The following is a 19,920-nucleotide window of genomic DNA, read 5'->3' as shown; positions in this document are numbered from 1 at the left end:
ATATTAATTGTATCCTTTTTCTTCAGTTGACATGTTTAGGATTTTTAAGGAAAAATGGACTTTTGGTCTGCTGGAATCCGCTTTTGAATGTAAGGATGGAGGTTTATAAAAAATGGGCTTTGGGCAGAATAGAAGTTCACATTTTCAATAAGGGCAGGTGTGGTGTGAAGTGAGATTTATTTTTTCTTTTTTTCCCCGTGACAACATCAAAGTGGTCCATGTAGCCAAAATCCAAATTCTTCCCTGTCAGGCATATAGGATTCCTCAGACTCCAGGTGTTAGTCATCTAGCCTGTCAGCTTTTTCTCAGAGGTGATTTTATCGAAGCATCTTCCAGAGTAGATTTTATAATACTAGACCAGTCTCTGGCTGCAGAGGGTATAGCTGATCCTCAGGGACAGCTGACTTCTGAGGTGGTTGAAAGTGGTTGAGATGACTTCCTTAGCTCTTCTAATGAAAGTAGCCTGAACTGCTGAAAAAATACTCTCTTCACAAGCTTCCTAAGCTCCTTCCAGTAATGACATTTAACTATGCCATGCCCAGGGTATGTCTGGGAGTGTGCTGTTCCTTGTTTGGCTCTGCAAGGGGACACTTCTCAGAAATGCCTTTGCATTGCTGCTGCTCTCTAGGAGTTTTGTTTTATACTCAAGCTTTGCTTCCCTGGAACAAAACTGTGGAGCTGAGCACTTGCAGTGCTTGTGTCCAGCAAGACAAGCTGAAAAGAAAGGGCCCAAAAAAAGCAAACAAATATCCTAAAAAAAAAACCAAACCCACAAACAAAACACCTGCAGGTTTTGTCCAGGTAATGCAAGATTCCCCCAGACATCTAGTTTCCAGCCCCCAGGGGAGCTAGTACACCAGGATCCTACGAGGTCCTCTGGTGCTCTTTAGACACGGAAGGAAAGCAAGACTGGGAATGACATCTTTCTGTCTTTATCTCATTTTTTTTGTTTTCTCCAAACTGGGTGAAACCTTTGTTTGAGCTAAAGGCTTCCTAGTGCCAGAGGGCTCGATACTGCCCTCGTGTGTCACGCGACCCACTGCAACACTTTCTGGGGCTTGAGCGGCTGCTGCCTGACCAGAGAGGGACTGACCACAGGCCCTCTTCTGCAAAGAGGGCTCTCCAGTACTGCTTGCGTTGATTTGCTCCCTAGTGTCAGATGCACTTGCTGCATAAAATACACTTGCTCCGCCTCCAGCAGGAAAAACCTCTAAGGTGACTTGAAACAAAATAGCTGCTCTGTGGTATCTGTGAGTCTGTCTGTTCTGGTTGTCACGGTTTGGTCTCTTGGCTGATGTGCTGTCCAAATTCTTTCCTGCTGGAGAACTGTTCTGGTGTGCTGCTGTGAGGTTGCTGCCCACCTTAGTTTAGGGCTAAAAGATCCAAAAATCCTATTTGGGAGGGGATGAGTTGATACCCCAAGGTCTGGGTGCTGGCAGGCAACATAAATAGAATTACAGATGTGGTGACAGCTTTGCCATTGTCCTGTTGAGCTGGTAATCTCTGTATGATCTACGTACAGCTTGCTATGAGCATAATTGGATGCACTTTATTATAATTCTGTTTTAAAAAGATCACTGGTGGGATTAAACATTGAGCCAACAAAACATAGCACAGCCCATAAAACGGTGACAATTAACCATTGTCATAAAATACTGGGCTGTGCACACAGATGTGTATAAAACAGGATAGCTTGAAGAAATCTGGGGCTTAAGGTATGGCCTATCTTGTTTTTAATTAATACTGGCTGCTTTTACATGGAATATTGAGCTCAAATCAGTGCAGGTGCCTATGCACTGAAATGCTTTTCAGTTTTGATACTTGGGTCCTCTCTTCTGGGTGTTTTATTGCTTCCTTGAGGTAGCTGATAAAAGATGGCGTGGCTTTTTTTTTTTATTATTATTATTCTTTTTTGCCTTTCACCCTTCTAGCTTAGGTTTTGGTGGCAAGATTTTGGCTTTCGGCAAATGTTAGCTCCAGCATGGAGATGGGTCTTCATCTGAAGCTGGATGCTTTTGGCCCTGGGATCTGCATTGCTGGGGGGGAAGATCAGAATGTTTTGTAGAGACTGAGACATGTTCTGAAGTCACAATAAATGTGTACAAGGGAAATGTTAGGTCTGTGCCCTGCTGTGTGTGTTTTTGCCTGAGTTGGTTGGTACTGTGTTCCTGTCCCAAATGAAGTCCTTTTCCCTGAGGCTGGAGAGGGAGCCCCCACCTCAGGAGCAGGGATGTTACCTTTCCTGTGCTGCAGGTGGAAAATCCAGCCTGAGGCTCTGTTACCTGGGAATTGGTGCCAGAGAGAATGAGGAGCATCAGTGAATTTGGAGTGCAGTGGGGGAGACCTCTTTCCAGACCAGTGTGCAACAAACCCTGATTGATTCATAGCTACTGGGTTAGCTGTCTAGTGGCTTGCAGGCTCATACATGCCTTTACTACTGCTCTCCTATTCTCTCAGCTAGCTTGAAATGTATCAATCCTTCTGTCTTAATGCTATCTGGATGCAAATCTGTCTCTCTTTGTATCTTATATGTGGGCTTTTCCATAAATCCCTCTGGAGCCTGGGCTGCAGGTGTACATACCTGCATCCCTTCAACCTGTTGCAGAAACAGCAAACTAGGGGATTCAACCGCTTGCTACTTTCTGTAGCACGCTTGGAAATAAATCCCTGCAAATGAATACAGCAATTTGGTTTAGGCTGAGCCTTAAAGTTGGTGGACAGGCAATGCAACCTTCACTTGTTGCAGTGGGTCTGCAAAGCATGTGGGGCCACAGCCTTGCGGTCAGTCACAAGGTTCTTACCTGCTTGGCAGCCCCCTTAAATCAGCTAGGCAAATTTCCATCCTTTGGATCTTGTTCCTGTGGTTTGGGGTTTTAAAACAATTCACCTTCTCCTTTCCCCAGGTTGCAATAGGAAGGTTTACACAATTCTTCTTTATTTTTTTTTTCCTAAACTTGGGTACAACTTACCAGGGATGCATGGAGCTGTAGCTGCTAAAATGCATACTGCATAAAATGCATACTGCAGTATGCATTGCCACTTACAGCTGATGTTCACACTGGTGGTTTTAGCTGCAGAGAGGTGCCTGAAGCCATTTTTTGGGGGGAAGGCAGCAAAATCCTGATGGCAGTGAAAAGCCAATTGGAAAGCAAGATGTGGCTTTGTTGGAGTGTGTGGGGGAAATAACGGGACACAATTTATGCTTCATGAGAAATTAAAGCCTGTTCCACCCTCTGGACAATTGATCATTCCTTGATATGCAGAACCAACAGTTTCCTGTAATCCACTCCAGAGGCACACACGTGCACGCCCGCTGCTGCCGCTCTGAGCAAAACACAGTGCTCTCGCTCATGGCTCGGCCCCTGCCGAGGTGACTTTTTTTCTTTAAGGGGATGAGGAGAAATGCTAGATGCTGGCGCCAAGGATATTCCAGAGAGAGTAGCGTCCAGAGACAAGTGGTCTGGGCCTGAATGGGTATCATTCTGCACACAATAGCCACATTTCCTCACATTAATACCAAGGTCCTTTTTGTGTCTTGAGGCACAATGCTGACCCACGCGTTCCATCTGATAACTCCTGTTTTAGTAGTTTGATGTCAGCGTGGGATGTTGGGCTGCCGAAGCTTCCTATACTCTAATGGAAAGTGGATACACCAATTGTGTCACGGGGGGGCAGGCAGAGGGGATGCGATGGTATGGCCTCCCTCTGAATTTCCTGATGAGAGTGTTTTCAAAGTGGTGCTTATGAAGCTGAGGAAGGTGGGGGGGGTGGGGGCTGGGCAGCGTGGTTGGCTTTGCACAAAGGCAGCATTTTCCCTTCTAGGTGCTTCACCTTGGGTTTGTTTCGGGGCAGCTTCCTCTGGGATTTTGAGTGCTCTGCCCCTCTAGTTGGCATGGGAAAATGCACCTTTCTCCCCTGCCCCAAACTTAATGCCAAAGCCTACTACAGCTTTAAAAAAAAAAATAAAAAAAAATTGCTTTTGAGTGTGTGCATGTTTGGGGAGTTGGGTGTGACAAGTGATACAGCGCTCACACTCTTATCTTGTCCCTGGCTCTGTGCAAGAGCCCTGGTCAGTCTGTCGGTGCTGTCTGCCTCTTTCCAGTTCCTCTACAATGATCAGAGGGGAGTGCAAGGCGATAGTCCTTCACTTGCCCAGCCTTTGTGATGCCTGTGCTGAGCATTACTCAGGTGAGGTTTTCCTCCGCACCCTGCCCGCTTCTTTCCAGCCTGCTCCAGAAATTTGCAGCTAGTTGCTTATTCCCACCTGCTCTTAACCTGTGTGTTGGTTTAAGAGGGATGAAACCAGCTGATTTTAGGCTTTCTACTGTAGCTCAGCCCACCACCCTGTTGTGGAAAAGTGAGCTAGTTGGGATGCAATTATTTATCTAACAATTTTTAACCTGAAGTCTGATGAGGATGAGTCCAGACTCGGCACAGCCATGGCAGGACACCAAAGTAAATGATCCCCTTGAGATCCTGCTTGTGCAATCCCTTGCTGTCAGTGACAAGTTAGAGGTATCTCCATGGCTCCTAACAAGCTCCTGTCATGCCATGTGCTAGTGTGTTTTTATTTATACTTTAAGGTGTCAGATTCTAAAAGCAGAACAGTTTTTGCTGCTCACAGTGTGGTTCAACACAACTAGCTGAGGCTTAGATTTGCTTACACCCCTGAAGAAAGACCAGATAAAATAGCTTTTTTATAATAACACCACCCCACCCCCAAACCTTAAGTACTTATACTTAGACTAGATCCTTGATACTTTTCTGAGAAAACCGTGGAGGTGCTAATGTAAGTATTCTGCTCTGATTTATTAGCCTGTTTACCAGGGAGGTGCACTGGGGAGTGCATGTAGAGCTAAAGTAACGTGCACTGACACCTGCACAGCCGAAAAAGTTCCTGCTCTCTAATTTCTGCTCCTTTATCCCAAAGAAAAATATGTTCTTAGGATGTTGCAGGCATCCAGCGGTGGCTTTGCTCCAAATGCTTTTGTGTCTTCTCAGGTGTTAAGGGCAGGACTGGGACCTGTACAAGGGAAGGGAAGGAATGGGATCTGAACTGAAAGGAGATATCTTCAGGCAAAGGGTGAAAAGCCTTAAACTTTGGCATATGACTTTCATGGATCTGTTTTCAGGGTTGTCTGCATAAAGATGTCATTATCTGAACAGGGGATGGCAAGGGAAGCAAGGAGGGGATTTAATTTCTCTAGGTTGCTATCAGGGGTGTTACGTAAAGGGCAGCTGGATTGAAACTATTTTGGAGTATAGCAAATTTCCTGCTGCATTTCTCGTTTCCAATTATTAAAACTCTTTGTTCATGTCAAAAAAGCTGGATGGGTCTTGTTCTTCTGCAAATAGTGGGAAATAAACGGAGGCGTACTGCAGTGCCCTGGTAGGGCTCTGAACATGCTGACACAAGGCCACAAGCGTGAAGTCTAATGTTGGCAATTTATCAGTGTTAAAACTGAAGTGAACTCCAAGTGAATTGCTTGTAACATATTCAGTAATGCTGCGTGCTTGTGTGCATGCGTCCTAGAAATTCGGGATATGCGTGTCCCCTTGATGTGGCTGCCAAGGGATGTCAGAGATGCGTTGCTGACTTTTTGGTTTTCCTCTGGGCAGAGCCTGGAGCACAGCCTAACAGATAAGGTCGGCCACCCCTGGCAGCTCTCCTTTAACTGTGTGCTAGAACAGAAACAATAATGTGTGTAGCTAGCTAGCTTGTCTAAAATAGACTTTTGTATCTTGCTTTCTCCAGCAAGGAGGACCACAAAAATAGAAATTAGTTTTACATGGTGTTGACTTTTTTTTTTAATTAAGTGTGATTAATCCTGTCATTTGGGTGTGAAATCTAGTTATTATTCCTGGTAGTGAGACATAACTGATTGATGGATAGTTTCTTTCTTGTCAGTAGAGGGTGAATCTGTGGTTTTCTGTATCCATTTTATTTGCATGAAGGGCTCCTCTATGGAGGTGCAAGGTTCAAGGCAGTTGTACCTCTTCAGCTTCTCCATAACTGGAGGGAAGCAGTGCTAGAGCCATGAAGGAGGAAAAAACTGGTGGCAGGCTGCTGGTGGTTGGTCTTGTGCTTTAGTCAAGCTGTCTCCTGATGGACATGTCATGGGCAACCTCTTACACGGTTTTACGCCGCATTGCATACTGAGTTCCCCCATGGTAAGTAACTGGGTGGTTCATAAGCCATGCAGGAGAGCATGTGGGCAGTCTGTGTGTGTGTTCCCCCCCACGCCATTTTTCATGCTTTAGTGGATTTGCTATTGTCTTTCAGAAATGTTATAGAACCAGGATGGCCATATCCAGCTGTCTCCTTTCCCTGGATCGAGTCTGAGTGGCATGTTGCTTGGATGAAATGATGAATGAGTCTGTGGGCTTTCCAAAGCATCACATCTGTATCCAGAACAATTGTTTTGAGAAGTTTGAAAGATACTGGTTCAATAGAAATAATTAGATGTTTTTGCTTGTGTTGATAAAACAGCACTCAGTTCTCATCTGTGATGAGTACCTGAGAGAGCTGTCAGCAGAGAAGATTGATAGATACTTGAAATTGATAAGAGGAACTAAGAGTTCCTGCATGATAAAAGAACATGAATTGCTGTTGCATTTGCATGTGTCCGTAAGGACAGACTGCAGGTATCTTAATAGATTTTCAGCACATGCTTGCTGTTGTTCAGGGTTGTGGTTATTTTGTATCTCTAGAAATGTTTCTTGCTAAGAGCCGAAAAACCAGAGCATGTTTTCTCCTCAATAAATATTTATGGCTTCCAAATCTTCCAGCATACTTTTGCATGTGTAATTAGGCTATATGTTGAGTAAGTGAACATTGGAGAACTACAAATGTAAGAGCCTGGGGAAAACACTTGATGTTTCTGGTTTATTTGGGTACTTGCTTTTTAATAATAAATAGCTTTTTTTAGATGAAACAGCTTGTGTTTTCAAAAAGATATGTCAAAAGTGGTAGTAATTGGGACTGTTGCACCAGCGGACTTGTCTAGTTAAGTGATGCTTTCGATCACATGTGTGGCATCCAAGTGAACTTTGGGAGGAGTTAGGTGATGTAATCAAAGCCTCTGAACCATCATTTTAGTGGGAGGCAAAGGCAATCCTTTAGTACTATTGTCAACTCTGTTCCCAGTTTGAGTTGCAGCCTTTTAACTCCACCGTGGACATGACTTGAATTTCCGTTTGGTCGGGGTGGCTTTGATTAAAGCAGCTTTCTGTGTAGAAAAATACGCTTTTTTGGAGTTTGGGTGTTTTCTTGTGAATTGTATCCTTAGCTTATTTTTTTGGAGAGTAGCAGGGCTGCTTGGAGGTGCTCTGTGTGTGGTCAGCCTGTGAAATGGGATTGCAGCAGTTCTAGGTTAGGATTTGGAAATGCAGATCTGGAAAGGAAGCAAAAACCTTATCTGAATAGCTGTAACTCTGTGTTACATCTCTGTACTTTTCCACAGCTTGACCTCTGGAAAAGTTTTGGTCTTCAGTGGGTTTTTTCCATGCTCTCGCTACACTCATTTGAATGAAAACTGTTCATGTGCTTCATGCAAAAATTTTGGTAGCAGCTCGGTCTAGTGGGCTTTCTGGAGTGTCTGAAGATGAGGACTTAAAGAGGATGCACAGACAGTACCTGTGGTACTAGTAATCCTACAGAGAAGCCGCCTTGGATACAAGCAGTATTGAGTGGGCTTGTGGCAAAACCAACAGGGTTTTATTTGGTTTTGTTGTTGGTTTTTTTTTTTTGGTTTATACCCCAAAAATTGCTTCATAGACACCCTAAGAAAATAATAATGTTGGTGCTTAGAAGTTTGAACCAGGAACTTCCCAGGTACCTCCATCCCAGTATGTTGGCTGCATATTTAAGTGGCATTTAATAGTCTCTAAACAGCAATACTCTTTCCCAAGTGCTCTGCTGCTTTAAGCTTAGATTTATGGAGGCAGCGTGGTGAGTTGACAGGACATTAATGTGCTCATCTTCGAGTCACTGTATGTGATCTCTCACAGCCTGCTCCCTTGGAGGTGCCTGAGTGTTATTGTTGATTCTTTTAACGAGGAAAAGAATAGTTTCCAAATGAGCATGACTCATGCAATCTTAGCCTCAATCTATCAAACAGCAATGCATTGGATTAAATTATTACCTAAAGGATTAGGAGTTAGATGTTTTTTTAATTATTTTATTTTGGGGAGAGGTAGGGGGTGAGGTGGGAAGTGGCATGTAAAAATACATAGGGAATCTGAGGGGGGGAGGGGGTGGAAATGCTGCAAGATGCAAACCCCAGCTGATCTGATAATGCCAAAAGCTGCTTCTACACTTGGTTTACACTTCCAAAATGGGAAATGTTGTAAAAATTGAATCTTTGCTTTAGTTTAGAGATCATCCTCTGCCAAGAGTGATAATTCACCTTGTTCTGAGACCCTCTGCTTGGTTCCTGCTGCCTGTCAGGTACCTGCAATAGTAACACTTTTCTGATCTGATTTTACTTTTTCTCCCCTTTCCAGCTGAAAATGAAAGTGCTGGCTGCGTGTTACTGCATACATCAAGGAAGGTAAGTAGGGATGCTGTATGATCAATTACTTTTTCATCATCCAGAAGCAGAGAAAAGGATCTTGAAACACTCTACGGGGGTGGAGAGGTGATTTTTACTGGCCTAAATAGAAGGCATATTAATGTGTCTTTCCTTGAATGCCTTTGTCTGTCTTTAAACCTAAAAAGCCATGTGCTGCTTGTTCTCCAAACAATTTCTCTGTGATTCTGATTGTTCCACTGCTTTTTGTCCCAGACAATTCCTTGACAACTTAATTCATCACTTTCTCTTCTGCAGCTGCCTGTGAAGGGATCCAAGCGTACACCATAGGGATACAGGCTGCTGAGCTCCTCTTCAGCCAAAAGCAGAAACACCCAATAGACATTGCTGTGATTTGGTTTCCTGTTTATTCTAGCTAATCAGGTCTGCCTTTGCAAGGTTCAGCAGGAGCGAATTCCCTGGAAAACAGCAGTCTAGGAGGATGATTAGGAAACAAGGCTTAGTTTACACTTGCTTTCAAGACCGTAACTCAGGAACGATAAAGTGAAAGTGCAGCAAAACCCTTGTGCAGGCTGTGTTACTACAAACCTCTGGCTATGAAAGCGCACAGAAAGTATGCGGGGAGGAAATGGGTTGATATTTAATACCGCATGAAGCCTTGGTCTTTGGGGCTGTGAGGCATGGCTCATGGTGCTTTAAGTTGTCTTGGCTCTTGCCTTGTCTGCTGGTTGGAGGGGCTGCCTGTCTGTATGAAAACTTAGAGCATTGCTGATCTTGGTAAATCATATATTGCAGGCTTTGTCGAAGGCTGTAACTTGGATTCTAAAATCTGTGTACCAAAGCCTTGGGGGCTTTTTAGGGAATCCCAGTATACTCTTTAACTCTGGTTTGCTTAAAGCCTCTAAGACACCTTTTCAGGATTTGAGCTATTTCAGCAGGCTGAATTAGTAGGGGGAGGAAAATGAGCAATAGCTTCAATAGAAGAAATCTTCCCTCCAAGTTAAAAAAAACCAAATGACCAACCAAAAAAACACCAACAACAAATAACATCAAACATTGTTTGATATTAAGTTGTAGAAGTTAAAATAAGCTATTCTGTGCTCTGGAATGGAAATGTCATTGTCAATAATTTGTCTAGTGCCAGTGTACTCAGTTGTATACACTTGACTGAAAGTAACCTAAGAACTTAAACACTTAAAGTGCAAATTCTAAGCCCAAATGCAGGATCTGCCTCTGATAAGAAACAGTTGGAAACTGCTAACACATGTGTCTCTCCTGTTCTATTTTTGCTGTTCAGAGCTGTAGGATTCCTGGTTTTTCTGACCTGTAGCTCATGCTTGAGTGTTTTAGTGTGCTGTTGAGCAACAAATAGCAGAAAGCTAGCCTGCTTTAGCAGGGCTTGAGAAAAGATCCTATTGCCAGGTTTTGCCTCCAGGGAGGACAAGTGGAAACTTTGTGCTTCACAGAGGAGATGGTTCCAAGTGTCTGGGAAGGGGGAATTGCTAGCAGAAAAGTGATCGGGTCAGAAGCTTTTATCTGGGAGTGTTTTCCCTGCTGGGTTGTCCCTGTCTCTGGTGGTAGCCTGTGGTTCTTGTGGCCTTTTGGCCTTCCAGCACTCCTAACCTGTGTCTCAGGCAAGTTGCTATCTGGCACGGTACTGGGCAGGCATAAATCAAGAGAAGCCCCTTGATGCAATTTGAAATATTTAGCCACCATCACAGTGTGTTTCCGAGGGAATTGGCCCAAGTGACCATGGCAACAGCTCAGGTAGAGCTCTGCTCAGGACAGTGTGCTTTTTGGACACCCTTATCTGAAGGTTCTTGCAGTGCCTGTAACTGGAGGTGGTCTCCAGAGCAGCTGCCCAGCCCTAGGAAAGAGCTTGCATCTTGGGACTTCTTAATGGGTGTTGAGAGCTCTTTTTTTGCAACAGATAGTGTGTGACTTTGGCCAAGAGGCCTGCCTGAAGTCAGGGGAGGCTGTTTCAATGTGTTCCCCCTTCTTTGACACAGCAGTCTCTGTTCTTGCCACGAATCAATGGGCAGCTTTGTAATCAAGGATACTTAATGCTATTAACATGGCTGTTGAGTAGCTGTCTTGGGTTTCTTGCTAAGCAGTTTCCAGCATCAGGTTTCCAGTATCAAGTATCCTGGTGTGACTTGACTATCTCACTGAAAATATTTGTGAAGGAGCAATCCATTGATGTTGCCTGAAACTGCCAGGTGTCCTGACTGGAACAGTTCTGTTTGAGCTGTCTCTGGGGTGCTACTGTACCAGTGCTTCCACTAATCTGATTTTTGGTTTGTCTTGGGGAGTGATGTATTTAAAACCTTTCATGGTAGGTATTTGCCTTGCTATGTTTAATATGCATATCTTTCCCAGTGTTATGGGAGTGGTAATAAGGGTGGCTATTGCCCCTGTTTTCTATAAAGGACTGGGAGCAGGGGAATAAGACAGGACTGAGGCATGGAAAAATGTTTACCTAAGGCATTGCCTGAAGCCTGTGGCAGAGCTGGAGCTGAATCTTTATGACTTGCAGTAAGCTGCTGACAGTGCTGTCGTGCCACAGCAAGCAAATGATGCTGTCATGTGCAGCTTGCTGGAAGATCAGTGTTGATTGAGATTATGTGGGCAGATAATAGCTCTCTTCCGAATGCCTTTGATTAATTTCTGCTGTCCTTCAGCTTTCTTCTTGCACTTTTCTGCTTCTGGTAGCTTCTCTCATGCATGGGAGGAGTTGGTGACACGAAGCCACTCTTGCTTTTTTTGAAAGTTACTCAGCACTGTGGCACTCCTGATGCTCTTGACCTCCTCTGCCATCCACCTTGTTAAGTCCTGTCCAGGTCATTTGGCCTCTTTTCTGGTTGAACCTACATCTGATGTTGGACTGTACCAGACAAACTGAAATGAGTGACCTTTGGGAGGTGGTTGCTGGTCATATGATGACCCCATGAACAGCAGTGTTACAGATGGTGTGATAGGTGTTTTAACACCTGCTCTTAGGCAGTTAGAATTTGAGACTGACTTGGCCGCTGGCAGTTATATGGTCTTTTTGAGGTGGAGTTGTAACAAAGCTATGTCACTGTTTCTTCTAAAAACAGATGGTAACAAAGCCTTGGGGGTGGGAGCTGAAATACTTCAAAGAATCCTCCCTCTCAAGGATGCTGTGTAAGGAGTGATTGATGCAAAGTAAAACAGTGCTAATTGCAATGGATGTGTACTGACAACTTGATAGTTGCTGTGATAATTACAGTAATTAGTGAGATGTTAGCATCTCTTTCCCTGTGTCTAGGCTATAAATGGAAAAGCTAGAAGGGGTATGTGTGAGAGGAGGGGATCTGTGAGTCAGGCTTTGGGGTGGTTCTGTAACTTGGGGAGAACGTGCCAAGGTCCTGTTGTGGAGACAACTTGGTGTCAGATTTGTAAAAGCAATTAAGAGCTTGATTCTTACTGTGAGCTTATGGGGGACTGAGGATTTTAATGTCTTGACAATCTGGTCCTGAACATCATGAATTCAAGTTTGGCTGATTTCCCGTCAGAAGGAAGATCCACAGAACAAAGTGCAGCTCCCATTTCCTCACTCAGTCTTAAGCTGTTGAAGGAGAGGATGGGACTGCCGTTCCTTGACTAGTACTGTGAATGCTGACTGCGTGTGTGGATTTCCAAGGACTGTGAAATGGGAACAATGCATTTGTAGTTTGGTAAACTCAATTAACAAACTTCGCAGCTGGCAAACCCAGAAAGGAGTTGAGGTTCTGTAATACAGTGTGCTGTTTCCACTGTCTCAAGGCAAACAAGTCTGGGGCAGCAGAGGGAACCAGCGGAGAGTTGTAACAGTTTCAGCCTCTGTCTACTGTCCTTATTTTTTCTTTTTCTTTTTCTTTCTCTTTTTTTTTTTTTTTAATTTAGTCAAAGCTAACTGTTGCGCACAAAGGAAGAAAACTTCCTTGGGAGTGGGTACAATAGAAATAAGAAGTGTCAAAAAAGGTGATGGGCTGGATGACATTCCCCACCTCCCACTTCAGGGTCCCTGATTGGGACCACTGGGAAGAGGTGGTTTCCAGCTGGAGAACTGACTTGGGTTGCACTGAAATGCATACTGGTAATTTTTCGTGCTGCTGAGCTCAAAATCCATTTCTTCCAAATAACTTTTCCTGCATTTCTGCCATCTTCTTGAATTATTTAAACCTAAAGAGGATTTTAAATGCTACCTTAAGCATTTTTGCTTTTAGGCTAACTGATGTGCTTTATCCTAGGTAAAAATAAGCTGCTTTTTTTTTTTTTTTTTTTAATTCTGCTTGCTATGTCAGGGTATAAATGGTACCTAGGCATTCACCTATGGGCACTCTGTTAGGATAAGCCTTGCAAATGCAAACCTTCAATGCATTAATGCATCAATGCATAAACCTTCTTTTCTTCTAAACATGATCTTGAATGGTCAAAGTGATTCCGGAATTATTGGTTGGGTGGCAGTAACCTCAGCAAAACTGCTTGTGAACTCCATGGATCCTAGGCCTTTGATGTTAGGTATTGCATATAGCTGTCTAATGCTTTTGCCTCTTCTTAACGCAGTACCTGAAATTAAAGAATTTTGAGGAGGAAGTCAGAGCCCACAGAGACCTGGATGGGTTTTTGGCCAGAGCCAGCATCATCCTTGATGAAACAGCCACCTCCTTGGATGATGTTCTTCGAGAGATGCTGAAACACTTTGCTGAAGATCCTGAGAACATGGAGCCAAGCTGCAACTTTGAAAAAATCATGAGCACTTTATTCACAGATTCAGGGACCCCAAGAGAAGGGAATGGTAATCAACTCTTGAGTTGTTTTTGCCAGTGGGTTACTGTTAAGTTGTCATCCTTTCAATTAGTGGGGTGTTGAACTCACTACTGCGTGGTCCCCGGACTTGCATGTTGCATGTGACACTGGGGATTTATTTTTTCCGTGTCACTCTGACTGAAGGGTCTTATGTCTCCAGGGTTTTTATGTTTTGGTAGAGCCTTTCCCCTGTTTCATTAATATGACACATAGTGGTGTTCTCTGGGGTGAGAAGTGTACAGCACTGGAGTGTCTTGTCTGTTTGGACCCGTTAGGTATGCTTGTCCTCAGACAAGTGTCCAACGCTCTTCAGAAAGAGATGCTTGCTGGTGTCTCTTCAGAAATGGCTCTTTGGCCATGTGATTCTCCACCTGAATTCACACAGGCTGGGGAGTTTTGCCTGCTTTGGATGAGTAATTGGTTGGGGAAGGCTGAGCCTTCGTGTTGCTCCCAGCCTGCTGGAAGGGATGAGAGGCACTTCGTTTTCCTCCAGAAACTCAATCAGGGCAGCCCTAGCCAACATCATTGGCTCACGTGTCACCTTAAGCTATCAGCAAATGTCATAGCATAGACTAAAACACTACCTCTTAGCCCAAGATGTAAAGAAGCTTAACTAAGCATTGTTTCTCTGTAGGCACCCATGATGTTTCAGAGTCAACAGGAATGAATATACAAACATGTACATCGCACCTCAAATGTAACTGTCACAGCCTGAGTGAATTTGTTTAACAGATATGTCAAGTCCTGAGCATGTAGTAAGCATGTTCATGCTTTGGTTACTTCTTGCTACCTGTCTTAGAGCTTTGTATTTATAATCTCTTTAATTTAGGCTTTCTGTCAATAAAGAAAAGTTAAGCAGTGCCATAAAATGAGAACACTAATTGGGAAGAGGGGGTGAGAGGGCAGGGGATTCAGAAGATGCCTCTTTTAGTCCTGTCTGTGAGTTTGAGTAATGCTAATCTAATAGCCTGGTATTGCAGTAAAGTTGATGTTGGGAGGAAAAACCAGCTGCTTTTCAAAGTTGTAAATAGCCTTAGAACAGCATTCAAAAGCATCAGGACAAATGTTTCCATCTTTCTCTGTCACCTCTCACCCTTGCATCAATCCACTGTGCAGATAAATAAGTTTGCTTGGTATTAGTACTTAGCTTCCATTCAAAAGGGAATGTTGTTTGCAGTTGTGAACCAAACATGGACAGCCTGTAACGTTTCCCTCCCTTCTTTTCCTAGTTCACCTCTTATCAGATACAATTCAAGGGGTCACAGCAACAGTCACAGGGGTGCAGTATCAGCAGTCCTGGCTCTGTATCATGTAAGTATCTGTGTTAGAGTAGCAGAATCTGCTGGCTGCTCAAAACTTGTAACTTTTCCTGCTTCTGGGAAGAATAGTAGTTTGGGATGTGCCCTCCTAAGTTACGATGGTGATGCTCTCTCCATCCATCCTGGCCTGTGGGATCTCAGTCTGAGTGTTGGGCTGTTCCTCTTTGCAAATGGACAAGCAGTAGCCTGGGCAGAGGTGACCACAGTCTCTACAGGGCGTTAAGCCCTTGGATGCTATAGAAATCTGAGTGTCAACAAGCTAAGAATGCTGAAAAAAATCTGAGCCAAAAAGTGCTAATTACTGAGAAATGCTAATGAGGGGAACTTCTGAAAGGGACGAGCAAACCAGTTCATGGACTGCTTTGCCTGCCAAAGTCTGGGAACTTGTACCAAAAGACTTCTTAAGTCCTTTGATGAGAACATCTAAACTTTGTAACTGAAAATTGAAGTCAGAAGTTCGGACAGTATTTAGACGCTAATTTCTTTGGCAGTTAATTCAGATGCTGATTAATTGTCAACACTTAAACACTGGAGCAAAGCCTTAAGACAGCAAGAACTCTGTCACCTGGGATTTATGAGACATAGTGGCTTCACCCCAGCTTCCACTTGATCAAAACTGGGTTTTGAAATTGTCTCACAGTCAAGCGTATTGGGTGAGCCAAACTGTCCTTCTGCAGAGGAAGGCCAGAACCTGCGCTGCTGAGCCAACCAAAGACTGAGATGAGATTTGACTTCTGTCTGTTTCTTTATGCAACTCTGTCAAGTTTTTCAAGAAAAATTTTAATTCCTAGAGAAATTACTAGGGTATGTTGGATAGGTGCCTAAAGTCTTGGAGAGTGCATGCACATATTTTAGCCTTTACAGCCAGTTTGCTAGGACAACTGTCACCGTAGCTCTCCATCTACTAGCAGTTGTAGTCTTTGCTTATAGCTGGAAAAAATGTAGTGTGTTCTGCCTTGGAAATAGATAATTTAAACAAAACAAGTCACCAACAAACAACAAAGAGATTATTGCATATCGGGGCTCTGTTCTGTGAAATAACTGCACTGGATAATGTCTGTGCTGCGTGTGCTACTGCCAACTCTATTCTTACGCCAGCATGTACAGAGCATCTTGCACAAAGAAAATGACTATACAGTAAAATAGTCTTTCTCTACTGATCAACCAAGAGGACTTTTGAGCAGTTTTCTCCTCTTTGGATGCCATAGGGAGCATAGTGGCAACAAAGGATATGTACATTCTACTCTAAGAAAGGTAGAGGGTGGAAGTTTCTACTGTGGCATGTGACTTTGCTTTGTGGAGGGCTTTGGAGAGCGTTGACTTAATAACAAAGCATTTCTACAGGTCATGATACAAATGCTGTTATTATATACATGAAACTGAAAAGGGTAGGTTCAGCCTTTCTGTAGAAAGTGTGCCAAAACTTTAAATGCATCCATGTGAGTAATACTAGCTTCCATGACAAGACATGATTTGAAAAATAAGCTTACAGCCTGAAGGTGTCTTGTGCAAAACTTTCCTTGTTTCTTCCTTTTGTTACTCTGAAGAGGGAGAAGAAAGTGGTGGGAAAGCAATGATGAGTTATTAACTATAATTATCTAATTACTGCACTGTATTTCTGCTATAGCTATTGTGCAACAGATTATGAACCATATTTTTAGGTCTCACATTTTTCTTGAAGTCAGATTGCAAAACAACTTTGAAAACTCTGAAGTAAAAGGAATTTGTTGATGATGATTTTTTTTTTCCATGTGAGTGGGCATAACCTTTAAGATATCTGCTGGTTCTTTATCCTTGCATTTAGTCTTTGCAAAATTTTAGATTGGTGCTGCTGGTTTTTGTGTGCCTTAACCATCTTAGTTCTAAAAGGATGAAAATTGCTAGGTATTGGTGTACATGATGTTTTCTTCTAACTAGAAAGCAAATCTTCAAAGTTACAGATTAGTTTCATTGGTCAAGGACGTGATCTCATACCTTGGAAGCCATGGACACAACTTTCTTTTTTCTATTCGTAGCATTTGCTAGAACAGCAAGATGCAAACTGGCATGTGAAGCTGCTGCTTGACTGTTTCATTGGAGAATTTGTGATGAGGGGTAGCCAGATCTGTCCCAGAGTGTGGAGTGCTGAACTATTACCCTCAGGCTTACTTGATTATTCAGCCTGAGGAAGTTCTCCTGTTAGAAGGAGCTTAGGGAGGTGCTCTGGTATCCTCCAACCTGCAATGACTGCAGCAGGTAGATGTACTGCCAGGAGGGTGCTGAAGAGTTCCTCACAAATCACCCAGACCTACAATGATCCAGAGCCTGGAGGGGGTAAACTGGGTGCTTTGTATGTCTGGATCAGGAAAGGTGGGGAAGAAGCACCTGTGAGAGCTACTGGGTTTGGTGTTGCATGGTTCTGTGGCTCAAAAAGCCCAAGGAAGGCCTCCCCCTTATCCAATGGAGATACATATGGAGAACTGGCTCTTGTCACAAGCCAAGACCTATCACACCCAGTTGCTTCTTTCACTGTCTGACAAATGGAGATGTAAATGCTTATTTTTAATTACACACACACCGAACTGTAGGATACCTAATGTTAAGGATTTTGAAGTGACTGTTAACTGACTGCTGGTGGATCTGTCTCCTTGATCTCCCCATAGGAGAAACACCAGCTGTGTGGGTTATTGAACAAATGCTTCCTGAGCCGAGTGGAATTCCCCAGGCATCACAACTTCCAGGCTAGATTCTTCTTGCCAGGAAACAGATATAATTGCTTTTTTCCAAAGCTGAAACCTCAGAAAAACATGAGGCAAGCTGCTTCATAGTCTGGATTGAGTAGTTGAAGAGCCTTTTTTTTTTTTTTTTGGCTGCGTTCATAAGGCACATGGATTAGTGAAGGGCTTAATTTCAGTGCATTGAACTGATTTGCTAAAGCTGTTTTAACAGGCAAAGCATAGAAAAAAGCCTTTCTGCAAGCAAAGAGCAGTTTAGTGGTTTGTAGGCTCTGTGTTGCTATAAAATTGCTTACTGTGATATAGTGTGTCATTGCAGTGATTCCTGTGGAGGAGTTCAGGTGGGAAAAACCTAGGTAGCCTTTCAAAACCGGGTGTTATGAGGTTATTTGGGATATCGAACAAGACTGCTGTTCAAATAGAGTAAGCTTTAAGTGTAGTAACTTCTCAGATCTAATGTATAACTGGTGGTTGTGTGAAACATGTTACTAATGGATCTCTTGACAAAAGTAATGCTAAGCCTATTTCATGTGTTGAAAGTATTGTCCAGACCCAGAGGTCTGTAGAAAAGCCACGTTGCTTCAGATTTAGCTGTTGAAAAGATTTCAAATGGAGATGCTTCAGTTGCAGTGTATTCTTCAGAATATTACCCCTTCTTTCAAAGAGCAAAATGAGATGCTATGGGAAATTATGTAGTTTAACTGTTTAAAACAAATACTGTCTTCTAAAGAAATGACTACAAGATTTGGAGTCTTATAAACCAGAGCATCTTTTCTAAAATTTACAGTCCTAATCTCTCAAGTGTTCTCTGGGTTCAAAGAACTGACTAATTTTAAGTTCCTGGTCACCCTTGTTGGGCTGTCTGAAGTTACGCTGGAGAGCTGAAGCTCTTGCAGGTGCTCTTATGAAAAAGTCCTCAAATTCAAACCCTTCATTAGGAATTTGGGTCCTGAAGGGGGTCTGTTGTAGAGAAGGATGACTTGTTTCAGTGCCTGCAGCATGCATGCAGGGAAGAGATGTCTCCTTAAGCATTGACTTGTAGATAATACTTTTCCCTAGAGAGGATGGGTCTTTTTGGAGGCCAGCAAAGTGCGTTTACAAGTTGAAAATTATATCCAGCTTGGAGTGACCTTGTTGCTAAAACAGCCCTGTGCCAAGCTGCGGGTGAGCTGGCTTGCTGGTCACAGCTTCATTCCTCACTTGCAAATTCTGGTTTCTGGAAGCTTGTGCCTGGAGCTGCTCTGTGGAGGAAGATTTATTTGCAGTGGATGAGAACAAGAAGTGTCATTGTTGCAAGCATTGGGACAGGAAAAGGCTGGCTAGCTGATTACCTCTGCTGGGCACTTTTTCTTACTGCAGGGAATAATTTGTTTCTGAATTAACTTCCTTTCTTGCTGCGTTTAAAGAGGATTTCTGTTTCTCTTGGGTCTCCATAGTTTGACCCTTTTTATGATTCAGTTGAGAAATGTGCTATTACTCTTGATAACATCTTGGGTGTGGGGCAGACCTGCAGCGTGTGTGACTTGGTGTATCAGTGATTTCGGTGGAGCATTGCCAGTTCTCACCATCAGAGTGCCATGCTCAGTGCTGCTAGATACACAGTGTGGAAAGAGGAGGACAGCGAAGCAGGAATGTGTACTGTAATTTAAATGCCCTTTTCATGAGCTCAGTTATTGGAGGATCAAGATAAAATTGCTGAGAACACAACCTGGCATCTCATTAAATCATAGCCCAGCATTTTCTTGTGTGACTAATACTGGGTGAAAATAGATATTTTTTTTTTTTTTTCCACTTTCTGGCCAAACCAAAGGAGAATCAAATTTAGCTAAACCCAAACCAAAAGGCAGCTTGCCTTTGGCCAAACCTGACTTGATTTAGTCAGCTGAAAATGCCTTGCTAGTTCTTGGGGTTTTGGGGGGCTTTGGCTATTCACCCTTCAGAATTACTATTTTTTTTTTCGTAGTGGGAATTTAAGTACTACTTGAAAAGAAGTTGCTTCAGTTTGAAAGTGACTCTCCTCTTGGTTGAGTTTTACCTGCAGTCTTGCACAACTTGGAATTTATCCATGTGAACCAAATAACTTTTTTGTCCTTTACAAATATTTGCACAAGTCTAGTAGGGGCTGCAGTTTTGGTTTGTATTATATTTGTATCTGGATTCTGGAATTAAAGTAAAAGTGGGAGATGTAAGTGCTGCATTAGCGAGTAGGATCTGAGTCTGCTAAATAATGGCTTAAATTTGAAGAAAAGCTTGAGATGCTGCGTGGTGCATGGGCAGAAGTGACTTGGCCTTGGACTGAAAGTACCTTTTCCCCCAAATAAATGGATGTAGCTGAGCAAGAGCAGGCTCAGTGCAGATGAGGCTGCATTTTGCACAAAAGCACTGTTTCTCCTCTCCATGCAGGAACGCTCAGGTACATCAGACATTCTCTGTGGTGCCTGTTTAAATCTGGTTTTTCTCTGGTTTACCCTCACTAAACTGACTCAGCCTGATTTGTGAAGGTGTTATTGATTTAAATTGTATCCATACATTGACTTAAACTAG

General features: G+C 43.2%; 1 protein-coding gene across 9 annotated transcripts in view; it reads left to right on the top strand.

The window, feature by feature from the left end:
- SLC4A11 (solute carrier family 4 member 11) overlaps positions 1–19,920 on the top strand; it is a 123,823-nt gene that overhangs the window by 58,343 nt on the left and 45,560 nt on the right. For 8 of the 9 annotated variants that reach the window (XM_056344473.1, XM_056344482.1, XM_056344520.1 and 5 more), the window contains 4 exons: positions 8,506–8,552; positions 13,101–13,332; positions 13,978–14,040; positions 14,573–14,654. In XM_056344473.1, the coding sequence (XP_056200448.1) occupies positions 8,506–8,552; positions 13,101–13,332; positions 13,978–14,040; positions 14,573–14,654 (424 nt within the window). The remainder of the gene's footprint in view (positions 1–8,505; positions 8,553–13,100; positions 13,333–13,977; positions 14,041–14,572; positions 14,655–19,920) is intronic. The other variant, XM_056344466.1, reaches the window with a different exon arrangement.

The sequence above is a fragment of the Falco biarmicus genome, chromosome 1, assembly GCF_023638135.1.
Source record: "Falco biarmicus isolate bFalBia1 chromosome 1, bFalBia1.pri, whole genome shotgun sequence".
In the NCBI taxonomy this organism is placed as follows: domain Eukaryota; kingdom Metazoa; phylum Chordata; class Aves; order Falconiformes; family Falconidae; genus Falco; species Falco biarmicus.
This window is presented reverse-complemented; position numbering and strand designations above follow the sequence as displayed.